Genomic DNA, 12,773 nt, shown 5'->3' with positions numbered 1-12,773 from the left:
TAATTAAATAAATAAATAATTAATTAATTAAGTATAAATTAAATAATTAGTAAACATTAGATAATAATAAGTTATTTAAATAAAGGAAAAATTAGATAATAGAAAACTAATTAAATAAATAAATAATTAAGTATAAATTAAATAATTAGTAAACATTAGATAATAATAATTTATTTAAATAAAGCAAAAATTAGATAATAATTAACTAATTAATTAAATAATAAGTAAACATTTAAATTAATAATATGATTAATAAATTGATAAATAAATAATTAAGTATTAATTAAATAATTTATTTTAAGTAAAGGAAAAATTAGATAATAGATAATTAATTAATTAATTAATTTAGTAATTAATTAATTAATTTATTATTAATTAATAATTAATTAAATAATTAGGAAAGATTTAAATTAATAATATGATAAATAAATAATTAAATGAATATTAAATAAATAAATAATTCATCCTTTTAAGTGTTGTTTTCAATTCTATAATAATTTTATTTATTCTTTTAGATATACGACTTACAAAAGCTTGGATCATTAGATAATGGTGACGAGTTGCTAGCTTTAGCATCTGGATCAGATCATTTAGGAGCTTATTACGAAGGTTGTATAGTGAATGGTGTTCGATTTATGTCAACCAAACGAGATTTAAAGAGGAGCACTCAAAACAGTGGAGTATTTGTTGCTAGAATAGAAGATTTTAACTATTATGGAATACTTGAAGAAGTATTAAAGTTAACATTTACTGGCACATATTCTGTGACATTGTTCACGTGTAAGTGGTTTAATACAGATCCAAGAAGGAAAAAAATAATTATAGAGAATAATATTACTAGTATAAACACTAGCGGGGAATGGTACAAGGATGACCCATATATACTTGCAAATCAAGCGAAGCAAGTATTTTATCTCGATGATTTACTTAGAGGAAATCAGTGGAAAGTTGTTGAGGGTGTAAACCATCGACAAATTTGGGACGTCGAGAACTGTGAAGCTAATTCAGACATTGATGTGGTACATGATATTAGCTCATCAAATTTTGTGTTGACTGTGGATCTCGGCGAGTTGGTTATGCTACCTACTCAAAATTCGATTGACATTAGTACAGTACAAAATTTAAATGTTAGTCAAGAGGATCACGAGTTAGGCGATGAAGAAGCAGATGAAGAATTAGATGAAGAAGATGATTTATTAATTGATTTTTGTGAAGATGATGTTAATGCTAATTTAGTTAATGATGGAAGTGATAGTGATTATTAGTTTTATGTAATGATTACCTTTGTAACAAACACAAAAATTTGAATTTGATTTGTATTTTCCAATTTATGTTGATATTGATTTTGTTTAATGTTATTTCATTACTTAATTAAATTTGATGATATTAAATCTTAAATTTGATTTCTATTCTTATTATTAAATCTTAAATATTTATGAATACAAGAGACATGTCAGCTGATATAGTATCATATCACGGTGGAGATGGTGGTGGTCAAGACCCCACAGATCCTAGCAGGATACCCTCAACTTGCGAGTCAGGTTAATATCTAAATTTTAGTTATGTGATATATTATAATCGCAATCTGTTTAAATGTTTAAGATTTACTTAAATTTTTATTTTTATGTATTAAACAAATTAATAGATCGTCCTGCAAGAAGGAAGGGACGTGGCCCTGCCAGTAATGTTAATATTGAAAAACGAAGGCGGGATGCTGGCAAACCACTTGAATTGCAACGTGATCCGGCGACAGACAAAGTGGTTGGTACTGAGCACCAAGCTTTTGTTCGTCAATTGAGTACTGAAGTTACATTAATATTGCCGGGACATTATTTAGATTTTAAAGATGTTCCTCAGCAATATAAAGACCAGGTCGTTCAAAAGATGAAGGTAAAAAAATATATATAATTTTTTTATATTATACATTTTAGTCTATAAAAATTTAAACTAACAATTTTTTTTTAGTATTACTATAATATCGATGGGCATCCAGAACCTGAAAGAGTTATGGGAACTCTGTATACGGAGATGCGCAAAAGATATTCAGAGAGAAAGAATATTAGGCATTCTCATTTCCTAAAATATTATTCTGGAAATCCGAATGATTTGGATAGTGCTCTCAATGCTATTCCTGACTTGTGCTCGAAGGAGAGTTGGAAAGAAATCGTCGATTTGTTTCTGAGCCCAAAATTTATAGAGCGATCCACGCAGAACAAGAAAAATAGAAAGGAAATGAAGTATTTGTCGACGCAAGGCTCTAAATCAATGGCAGCGATCCGTAACGAATATGTAAGTAAAATACTTAACTTTATTTGATATTATTATATTATTAATTAAACTAACACTATTATTTTGTAGGATGAACCTGATGAGCATGCTATTGATGCTTGGAAAGATACTCATATAAAAAAATCTACGAAGACTTGGGTTAGCGAAACTTGCAAAGAACTACATGTAAGTTAAAGTTTTTTCTTTCTTTATTGATCTTATATTATAGTAATATTGGTTTTTTAACATTTTCTTTTGGCAGGAACAAATGACCCAAGAGATGGAGAGACAAAATATTCAAAGTAGTCGGTCAGGTTCTGAATCTGCTTCTAGTGAAGGTTCTACTGCTAAATCAATACAGTATAAGGTTATGGATAAAGTTCTTGGCTCGAGGTCTGATTATCAAATAGGAGTGGGATACAGGTCTAAAGGCAAAGGGAAGAAATCAGCATCTAGCTCCACAAGTCGAAGTTCAAGCCAAACTCAGTCACAAGTTCCTACTAATGTGACTCCAGAGATGATGGGAGTTTTGGCTGAGATGTGGGTTAAGATGCGTGATAAGGTCGAGTCAGGAAATTTTCAGACTGATTCTTCTCTCCATGACCCACGCTATGAAAGTTTATTGCAGCAGTTCTTACCTTCTCAACAACAAGGTAGTACATCTAATCAAAGCCCGGGGATGTCGTCGATGCCACAACAACCACAACAAAATTCTCCAAACATATCTGGTGGTTCCTCTCAGTCGCCACTTTTTAATTATATGTTTGGACTTTCTTCCCAGTTTCCTCAGACACAACCTATGGGAAGTCAGTTTGGAGGATTACCGCAGCAGCAGCAACAGCAACAACAACCTATGTATGGTCAATTTGGGCCGTTCATGCAGCAGCAGCCGGTATATCCTCATTATGGAGGATCGACACAGCAGCCCGTTTATAATCAGCAGTACTACACTTCTCCGAATCAACAACAGCAGCAATCTCCTTTGATTTGCCCACAGCCTCGGCCATATTATCCTTCGCCACCAGCACCACAGTCTCATGAAGGTTTGAGTCGAAGCACGAATACTGAAGATTTTCTAAATGACACTTTTGATGAAGACAATAATAATTAGTTTAGGTTTTATTATTTATTATTTAATTTAAGTGTATGTTTTTTTAATTTGAAAAGACAATTTTAGTATTTTAAAGTTGTATTTTTAATTTGGATATTAATTTAAATAATATTGATTTTATTTCTAAATTTTTTTAATTATAAGTTTAGTTATTTAATATTAATTATATATAATTTATAAAAATTAATTATTTTTTAAAATATATTTTACAATTACCGGCGGAAACCGCCGGTAATAATATGTCAAACGTGAATTCTAAACAAATTATTGCCGGCGGGATTCGCCGGTACTTATCCGCCGGTAATAATATTATTACCGACGGGAGGCTAATTCCGCCGGTAATAACGGCTTTTACCGACCGGTTTTTACCGGCGGATTTTTGCCGGCGGATACCGCCGGTAAAAGTATTACCGGCGGTTTTCCTGACTATTGCCGGCGGTTTTCTCCGCCGGTAATAGCTTGTTTTCCTGTAGTGTGGACATGGTCATAGTCTACATTGTTTTTCCTCTAATTAGGTGAAAAACGTCACTAGACCAAAAAAAATTGTATTTATACATTTATTTGTATATTTTTTTCCCATCACGAGGGTTGAGTTCAACATGCTCTATTAAGTATATTTTTTCCACGGTAGAGTTTTAGTTTTGTTAGATATTAAATATGTGTTGGGTTTACAACACATTGATTAGAATTGGAAAGGATCATAGGTATATAACGATGGATAAATATCTTTATTGCTATTATACTTTGGGATTTTTTTTTTTTTTTTTATAATTATGGGATTTTTAAGGTTGTATGGACATTTAATTTTTCTACTTCTTTTGTAGTTTTTTAATTTAGAAGTTTATATTTATGAAATTTTCTTTTCCATAAATTTAAAAATATGATTTCTTTGAATTTGAAAGTAATTTTATTTTATTTTTTCAATTTTTTTATTTTTTTCCTTCACTTTTTAATTAGTTTTTCAGATTTTTTTTCCTTTTTTCCTTATTTTTTCTTCCACACCAATTTTTTACTTCATGATTTTTTTCCTTTCCATTTTCCTATTTTTTTTCTTATTCATTTATCTATTTTTTCAGTTTTTTTTTCCTTTTCTTTCTTTTCATTTTTATTCATTTATCTATTTTTTTTTCTTCATTTTTGTATTTATTCTTTTCTCCTTCAATTTTTTTTTCTTTTTTCACACATATGAGTTTTTTTTTCTTTTTTTTCTAATTCTATTTTTTCTTTTTTTTTCTACCAATTTTTTCATTCATCTTTTTCTTCTTCCATTTTTTTCATTATTTTTCTTCTTCGTCTTTTCATTTTTATTCATTCTACTTTTTTTTCCTTCATCATTTCTTTTGTTTTGTTTTTTTTTTCATATTTTTTTAGTTTTCTTTCCTTTTTTTTTCCCTTCTTTTTTCTTTATTTTTTGTACTTATTCTTTTCACATTCTATTTTCTTTTTTTTTCCCTTTGTTTCGCACATATTTTAATATTACATAATTATTTTACTATTTTTTTATTTATTATCTTTTATTATTGTAATTTTTTTTATAGTTTTTTCTACTATATGTAAAAAAGTTCAAATCAATTTTTTCTGCATTTTTTTTTACTGTAACCCTTATAGGAACACCAAAATTTGGAAAGAAAAATAATAAAAATATGAAAATGTGAATAAGTAACTGTTATACCCAGATTTCGAGCTATGTTAAACGTAACTTCGAAAGTTGGATTCACAAACGAATGGACTCGTAAGGTTTAAAGTATGCTCCAGGACTAAATATCGAGCCTGCAAGACTGAGACGACCTCGAATATGGTGACCTCGAAGTGTTCACGATCTCGAAAAGGTAGCTCCAGAGATGCATCTATCCTTAGGGATGACCTCGGATCAGGGGTTCTGAGCTTGACGCACATACGATCTCGAAAGCCGTGTGACCTCGGGAGACGTCATTAGCTCGAAAGCTGACGAGAAACCTGGGAGGCTAAGGCCTTGGAGATATATGATAAAAACCGTGAATATCTATAAGTGTTGTCCATAACAGACGTAATCTTCATTTATTACTGTAAATCTCCTAAAGTCGTGGGATATTATTTGGTTAGTTATACGCCCCCTAGTCTTCAGGGGACGTTTCCTTTTATATCTGATTATAGGCATTTAAAGCCATTTATTTTATTTACACAAAAAGAGTAACTACCCAAAATATGTGGGATAGTATTCTGCATCCTTCTCTATAAATAGAGAAGTCGTGCACCATTGTAAGGGACCGAAAGTCTGAACCTTAAGAGAAAACTCTGAAGAATTCATGTTTAAGAATTTTCAGAGATAATCTTGAGTTTAATAACAGAGACTCGTGGACTAGGCAGATTTAACTGCTGAACCACGTAAAAATCGTGTTTTGCGTCGTTATATTTTAATTGGTCATTACTGTTTGTTGTTTACGTGCTCTTCTTTCACTGATTGACGAAAAAAGGCGTCAACAGTTTGGTGCTTTCATTGAGAGCCTTAAGCATTCATCCCTGAAAAAATCATGGCCACAAACAATCAGAACACACCTGAGGAAAATTACCCAAGACGTCCTGGAAAACAACCAATGGAGAACCCAGATGTTGAAGAGAGAAGTGGGTCTTCTGATTCCCGGGGACCACCTCCTCCACCAAGAGATGAGGATATGTACTACAATCCGGAGCGGTACGTTCCTATTGTGGAACTTGAAAACTGGCAATTGAAGCAACTGTTGGCAGAGGCCAACAAACGGAATGAGGAGTTGACAAGGATGGCCGCAGAGGCGCAGGTGGCTCAGCCCCCGCCTCCGCGCAAAAACCAAGTCCCTCCTCCAAGGGACGTGCATGTTCCTCCCCGGAGACCCCGTGGGCGTCCACGAAAAGATGCTGCCACAAGGAGGCCGACTCAACCTCCGGCACCAGCAGAGCCATCCGCTCCACCTAGGCCCCAGAGGAGTACTCGAGCTCGGGCCCCGGCTAACCCGCCTGTGGAAGTGCATGCAGGAACTGAGAATAACCGAACCCCTGCAAAGGCTCGGACTCAGGTACCTGGGAGCGCACCAAATGCGACCGACCCATCTCGGGCTAATTCTGGACCCTCTAGGCCGCGACAAGGGTGGCAGCCACCGTCACCTATACGGTTCCCTCCATCACCCATATGATATCCTTCGCCCCCCCACAGGAACTCTCAACCCGTTCGAGATCAGGATGAAGGGCGTGCGGGGGGAAGACAAGGAAACGGGGAGACTTTCCAGGAGCGGAGAGGCGCCCCATCTGAGAAAAGTCAAACGTCTCGATCTCGCATGGCGAAGACGAGGCGATGTGAGAAGAATCCATCACGAAATAACCAAGCAATGAGTTTTACCAGTGATGAGTCCGGAGAGACCAGGTCGGTCAGCAAGCATGACCGAGGTCGTAAGAATACCGGAAGCCGCAAAAATCGTCACGACCTGCGAGACCACTTGAATCAGAGTCGGGGTAATGGTGACCGAACGAATCCTGACTTGAGGAATCGCTTGAATAGGCGTAAAGATCCCATGCGGAGACGCGAGCCTGGGATTGTGATCGATGACAGCCGATTCCAGACAGTACCTCCTACGAACCCAGTCCAAGAAAGAATCGATCAGCTTGAAAAAGCCTTTAGGCTTTTGAAGAATGAACGAGGAAATGGTCGATATGAGGACTCTGACGAGGAGCTCGAGCCATTTGCTCCTCATATTTCCAGTACTCCATTTCCTCAAGGGTTCCGGATCCCTCACGTCCCAACGTTCGAAGGAAAGGGCGACCCGTGTAGTCACCTGAGCACGTTCAACACTATCATGAGAGCCAGTAACGTGGGTTACGAGCTCAGGTGCATGTTGTTTCCAACATCATTGGCAAGACCTGCCAAAAGTTGGTTCAAAAAATATAAGAGACACTCAATAACTTCTTGGGAGCAGTTGTCTAAAGACTTTAAGAAGCAGTTCAGAGCAATGATGGGGGTCAGACCAGAGGCATCCACCTTAACTAACGTCCGACAACAGTTGGGCGAAACACTAAAAAGTTACCTAACAAGATTTAATCTGGAAGTCGCCCGAGCTCGGGACGTGGATGACAGTGGGCACCTAATGGCTATCCGAGCTGGTGTATTGCCGGGAAGTGCCCTTTGGGACGACATGCAAGGGAAACCGGTAAGGTCAATAACCGAGTTCAACAGACGAGCGCAGAGGTTTATCTATGTAGAGGAAGCGAGGTCGACACTTAATGCGACTTCCCAGCCCAAAACTACAACGATAAACATCAACTCTACAACCCCTCCAAGAGGAAAAAGAACGAAGGAAGTAACCCCGAAGCCGAGGGAGGAAAGAAAAAGAAAGGGGAGAGGTATTTCTCCGTGTATAAAGTATACACTGAGCTCAATGAGTCTCGGGAGAACATATTCCTGGCTAATGAAAACCAGGTCCCCTTTAGGCGTCCGGACCCGATGAGAAATCAAAAATCCAAAAGGGATTCCAGTAAGTATTACAGGTTCCACAGAGACACCGGCCACACAACCGATGAATGTCGACAACTGAAGGACGAGATCGAATGATTGATCTCGAGAGGTTACTTCCGACAATATGTCAAAAACTAGAATACTAGTCAGGCAGCCGCGAGCCAGAAAGTAGCCACGCCTTCGACGACACAAAACAATAGTTCCCAAGCTCGGGAAGAAGACAGGCCCCCGTCGATAGATGGAGAGGATGTAATAACCATCTCGGGAGGGCCTCATTTCGCAGGAGTGGGCAGGAACTCCCAAAAGAGATATGTTAACGAGCTGAAGACTGGGGACGGGTCTCATTATGAACCCGAACCTAGGGCTCCCAAAAGTCAGAGGATTGAGACACAACCAATAACCTTCACCGAGGAAGACACATCCCATGTGCAGTTTCCTCACCACGATCCGTTGGTCATTACTCTTCAGCTGGCCAACAAAAGGGTCCACCGAGTTCTCATAGATAATGGGAGCTCAGTCAACATCCTTTACAAAGCAACCCTCGAGAAGATGGGACTCTCCCTTCGCGACCTGAAAGCGTGTGCAACTACTTTGTACGGCTTTTCAGGAGAAGGAACCGCCTGCATGGGATCCATCGAGCTCCCCGTGACCTTGGGAGACTACCCAGTCTCGGAAACCAAGATGATGGAGTTCGTGGTAGTAGATTTACCATCAGCCTACAATGTACTGCTCGGGAGACCCGCCCTGGTCGGGCTGGGGGCAGTTTCATCAGTAAGGCATCTGGCCCTTAAGTTCCCAACCTCTAGCGGAGTCGGGACATTGAAAGGAGACCAGTTAGCAGGGAGGGAGTGCTACAGCATCTCCCTGAGAGGAAAGAAACAAACGAGCGCACAAGCACTCGTCATCTTACAAAACAAAGAAGGAACGATCCTACAGGTTGACGAAGAGATTGATCCAAGAATTGAGGAGAGAGCTGACCTCGAACCTTTAGAGGAGCTCGAAGAAATTCAGCTCGAGGAAGCTAATCCCTCAAAGAAGGTGAAGGTCGGGAAACACCTCCAAGATGAGGCAAAATAGCAATTAATTTGCTTTTTGAAGAAAAACGAGGATGTCTTCGCGTGGTCACACTCAGACATGGTGGGGATAAGCCCGAATGTGGCAAGCCACGCACTGAACATAGACAAAAGCTTTCCCCCGAAGCAACAAAAGCGAAGACAATTGGACGAAGACAGAAAGAAAGCACTGAAGGAGGAGGTTGACAGGTTAAAGGCAAACCGATTCATAAGGGATGCCTTTTACTCTGACTGGGTAGCCAATCCGGTGTTGGTCCCAAAGCCCAATGGGACGTGGCAAACCTGTATTGATTACTCAGACCTCAACAAAGCTTGCCCAAAAGACTGTTTTCCGTTACCAAGGATTGACCAGCTCGTGGATGCCACGGCGGGGCATGGCCTGATGTCGTTCATGGATGCTTATTCTGGATATAACCAGATTCCCATGCATGCCCCCGACCAAGAACATACGAGCTTCATCACAGATAAAGGGCTATACTGCTATAATGTCATGCCATTCGGGCTCAAGAATGCTGGAGCCACATACCAGCGACTCGTAAACATGATGTTTTCAGAACAAATATGGAACAACATGGAGGTTTATGTTGATGACATGCTTGTCAAGTCTCAACTCAACAAGAACCATGTTGATGACCTCGAAGAGTGCTTCGGCGTACTCAGGAAGTATAACATGAAGCTAAATCCTCAGAAGTGCACTTTTGGGGTGTCTTCGGGAAAATTTCTAGGCTTTATTGTAAACTCTCGTGGAATCGAGGCTAACCCCGACAAGATTAAGGCCCTGATTGACATGCCCTCACCTCGGAGGCACAAAGATGTCAAAAGCTTGACTGGCAGGATGGCAGCCCTAAGCAGATTGATCTCGAAATCTACGGACCATGGTCTTCCATTTTTTAACTTATTACGGGGAGATAAAAAATTTGAATGGACAGAGGAATGCGAGCTGGCCTTTCAGGAGCTTAAAAATCACCTTGCAGAGCCACCTATCCTGTCGAAACCTGAAACGGGAGAAATACTGTACCTATACCTTTCAACCACCGAACACGCAATAAGCGCTGTGCTCATTCGAGAAGAAGAGAAGGTGCAAAGACCCGTCTACTAAATCAGTAAAAGATTACTGGGGGCAGAGTCAAGATACTCATTGATGGAGAAACTCGCGCTCAGTTTAATTCATTCATCTCGTAAACTCCGCCCCTACTTTCAGGCGCATCCCATCCATGTACTGACTGATCAACCGCATAGGCAAGTCCTGTCTAAACCAGAAGCTTTAGGTCGACTTCTTAAATGGGCTGATGAGCTCGGATAGTTCGAGATCACCTACCACCCGAGAACGACCATTAAGGCACAGGCATTGGTGGACTTCATAGTGGAATGTACTGGAATAGCCGACGACGAGGTAATAACCACGGCCCACGAGCTGTGGAAACTTTACGTCGACGGCTCATCAAATGAAAATGGAGTGGGGGCAGGGGTCATTATGGTTACACCCGCAGGGAGTAGATTCCATTCTGCCTTAAGATTTGGCTTTAAAGCATCAAATAATGAGGCCGAAAATGAGGCTCTACTCGCGGGACTTCGTATAGCAAAGGAGCTCAAAGCTAAAGCTATACATTGCTACAGTGACTCCCAGATCGTGGTTAATCAAATCCTAGGAGAATACCAGGCTCGTGGCACAGGAATGGCAGCTTATCTGGAGAAGGCAAAATCCGCATTGGAGTATTTCGAGTTTTATGCAATCGAACAGGTTCCCCGAGAACGGAACTCAAATGCAGATGCCTTAGCTCGGCTAGCCACATCCGCCGAAAATGAAGAGCTGAATGTTGTACCCATAGAACACTTATCAGCACCTAGCATTAACGAGCCAGAAGAGGAAGATGTGTGTATGATCAAAACAGAATCGACCTGGATGACCCCGATAGTTGATTATCTTGAAAATGGAGTTCTTCCAAAAGATCAGAACCAGGCTCGAAAGTTGATGTATCAACTTCCCCGTTACACCATTTTGGACGGAAAGCTATACAGAAGGGGATATTCCATGCCATTACTTAGGTGCGTAACCCCTCCTGAAGCTAAAAAAATCATTGAAGAAATTCATGAAGGGTTCTGCGGAGATCACACCGGGGGGCATAGCCTGTCCAAGAAGATCATACGCCAAGGATACTTCTAACCAACCATCAAAACGGATTCTTTCGAATACGTGAAAAAATGCGACAAATGCCAGAGATTCGCCACAATACCCCGAGCACCACCATCCGAATTGACCATGTTGACTTCCCCAGGGCCTTTCGCGGTATGGGGCATCGACCTCATAGGCTCTCTCCCGACTGGTAAGGGCGGAGTAAAATATGCTGTGATCGCCGTGGATTACTTCACAAAGTGGACGGAGGCTGAACCATTGGCGACTATAACTTCAAAAAAGATCCTTGATTTTGTGGTAAAAAGCAACGTGTGCTGATATGGGGTACCAAGGAAGCTCGTATCCGACAATGGAACCCAGCTCGATTGCGACTTGTTCACCAACTTTTGTGAAAAAACGGCATAATAAAGAGTTTCTCATCAGTAGCCCACCCTCAAGCGAATGGCCAGGTCGAGGCTATAAACAAAACTCTCAAAAGTTCTCTGAAGAAAAAGTTGGAGGAAGCGAAGGGGCGGTGGCCCGAAGAATTGCCCCAAGTCCTTTGGGGATATAGGACCACAGCTCGAACATCAACAGGGCATACCCTGTTCTCTCTAGCATACGGCTGCGAGGCAATGTTGCCCATCGAGGTCGAAATCCCAACGATCCGAACTCATATTTACGATCAAAGTTCAAACCATACTCAGCTCGAGGAAACCTTAGACTTGATTGAAGAAAAGAGAGAAGAGGCTCAGCTGAGAAACGTTGCTTACCAGCAACGAACTACCAGGTATTTCAATAAGAGGGTCCGAGATTGAAAGTTCGGAATGGGAGATCTGGTGTTAAGACTAGTATTCTTGGAAACGCGAGATCCAGCAGCTGGGGTGCTCGGGCCGAATTGGGAAGGACCATACCAGATAGAGTCAATCATCCGTCCGGGTGTGTACAAACTTGCGAGATTGGACGGGAGCCTGGTGCCACGAGCATGGAATGGCGAACACCTTAGACCTTACTATCAGTAGTGTAGGAAGGGTGTTGCCTATAACCATGAGCTTCTATTTGTATTAGTTTGTTTGCTCTTTGATTTCCATCAAATAAAGATTTATTTCATTTAGTATATTATCTCTTTTTATTTTTTATTTTTGCAACCTCTCCTAAATTAATAACCTATGGTCACACTCATAGGATATTAAGGGGACATCATTGGTATATATACCATCAGCTTAAAAAATAAAAAATATATGAAGTATTTGGATATAACCAGATACGCAAGCTTAGATAGCTCGGACATAACCGAGTTATCAAAAATATATAAAGTATTTGGATATAACCAGATACGCGAGCTTAGATAGTTCGGACATAACCGAGTTATCAAAAACATAAAGTATTTGGATATAACCAGATACGCGAGCTTAGATAGTTCGGACATAACCGAATTATCAAAAACAGAAAACGTTTGGAGTTAACCAAATGTGCAAACTTAACAGGTTTGGAACAAACCAGCCAAAAAAAAAAACTAATCGACGATAAGTAGGAACCTAAACCTACTTCGAGATAATCGAGGCTGGAATGTCTTAAAGAAAAATAGTTTCGAACTCTTAACCTTGGAGCAAAGACCGAGGATGAGGAAAAGTGACTAAGCAAAAAAAAAAAAAAAAGAAAGATATAACCAAACCATTCACGTTACATACCATATAAGTACTTTCGAGTTCATGGTTAAAGTAACATCCGACTTTGATGAATAACGAG

At 39.6% G+C, this 12,773-nt stretch overlaps 1 protein-coding gene across 1 annotated transcript; it reads left to right on the top strand.

Moving 5' to 3' along the window:
- The first annotated feature begins 1,450 nt into the window (after nt 1–1,450).
- Nucleotides 1,451–3,379, top strand: LOC133806541 (altered inheritance of mitochondria protein 3-like). The gene is made up of 5 exons (XM_062244628.1): nt 1,451–1,541; nt 1,646–1,890; nt 1,966–2,289; nt 2,359–2,454; nt 2,531–3,379. Exons 1-5 carry the CDS (start codon nt 1,451–1,453, stop codon nt 3,377–3,379), a joined length of 1,605 nt encoding a protein of 534 aa, XP_062100612.1.
- The last annotated feature ends 9,394 nt before the right edge of the window (nt 3,380–12,773 follow it).

This window comes from Humulus lupulus, chromosome X (genome assembly GCF_963169125.1).
Source record: "Humulus lupulus chromosome X, drHumLupu1.1, whole genome shotgun sequence".
NCBI classification, from domain to species: Eukaryota; Viridiplantae; Streptophyta; class Magnoliopsida; order Rosales; family Cannabaceae; genus Humulus; species Humulus lupulus.
This window is presented reverse-complemented; position numbering and strand designations above follow the sequence as displayed.

Coding starts and splice junctions, on each gene's coding strand:
- LOC133806541 (XM_062244628.1), top strand. CDS start 1,451: ATGTCAGCTGATATAGTATCATATCACGGTGGAGATGGTGGTGGTCAA. Junction 1,891..1,965: donor AGGTCGTTCAAAAGATGAAG/GTAAAAAAATAT, acceptor ATTTTTTTTTAG/TATTACTATAATATCGATGG. Junction 2,455..2,530: donor AAACTTGCAAAGAACTACAT/GTAAGTTAAAGT, acceptor TTCTTTTGGCAG/GAACAAATGACCCAAGAGAT.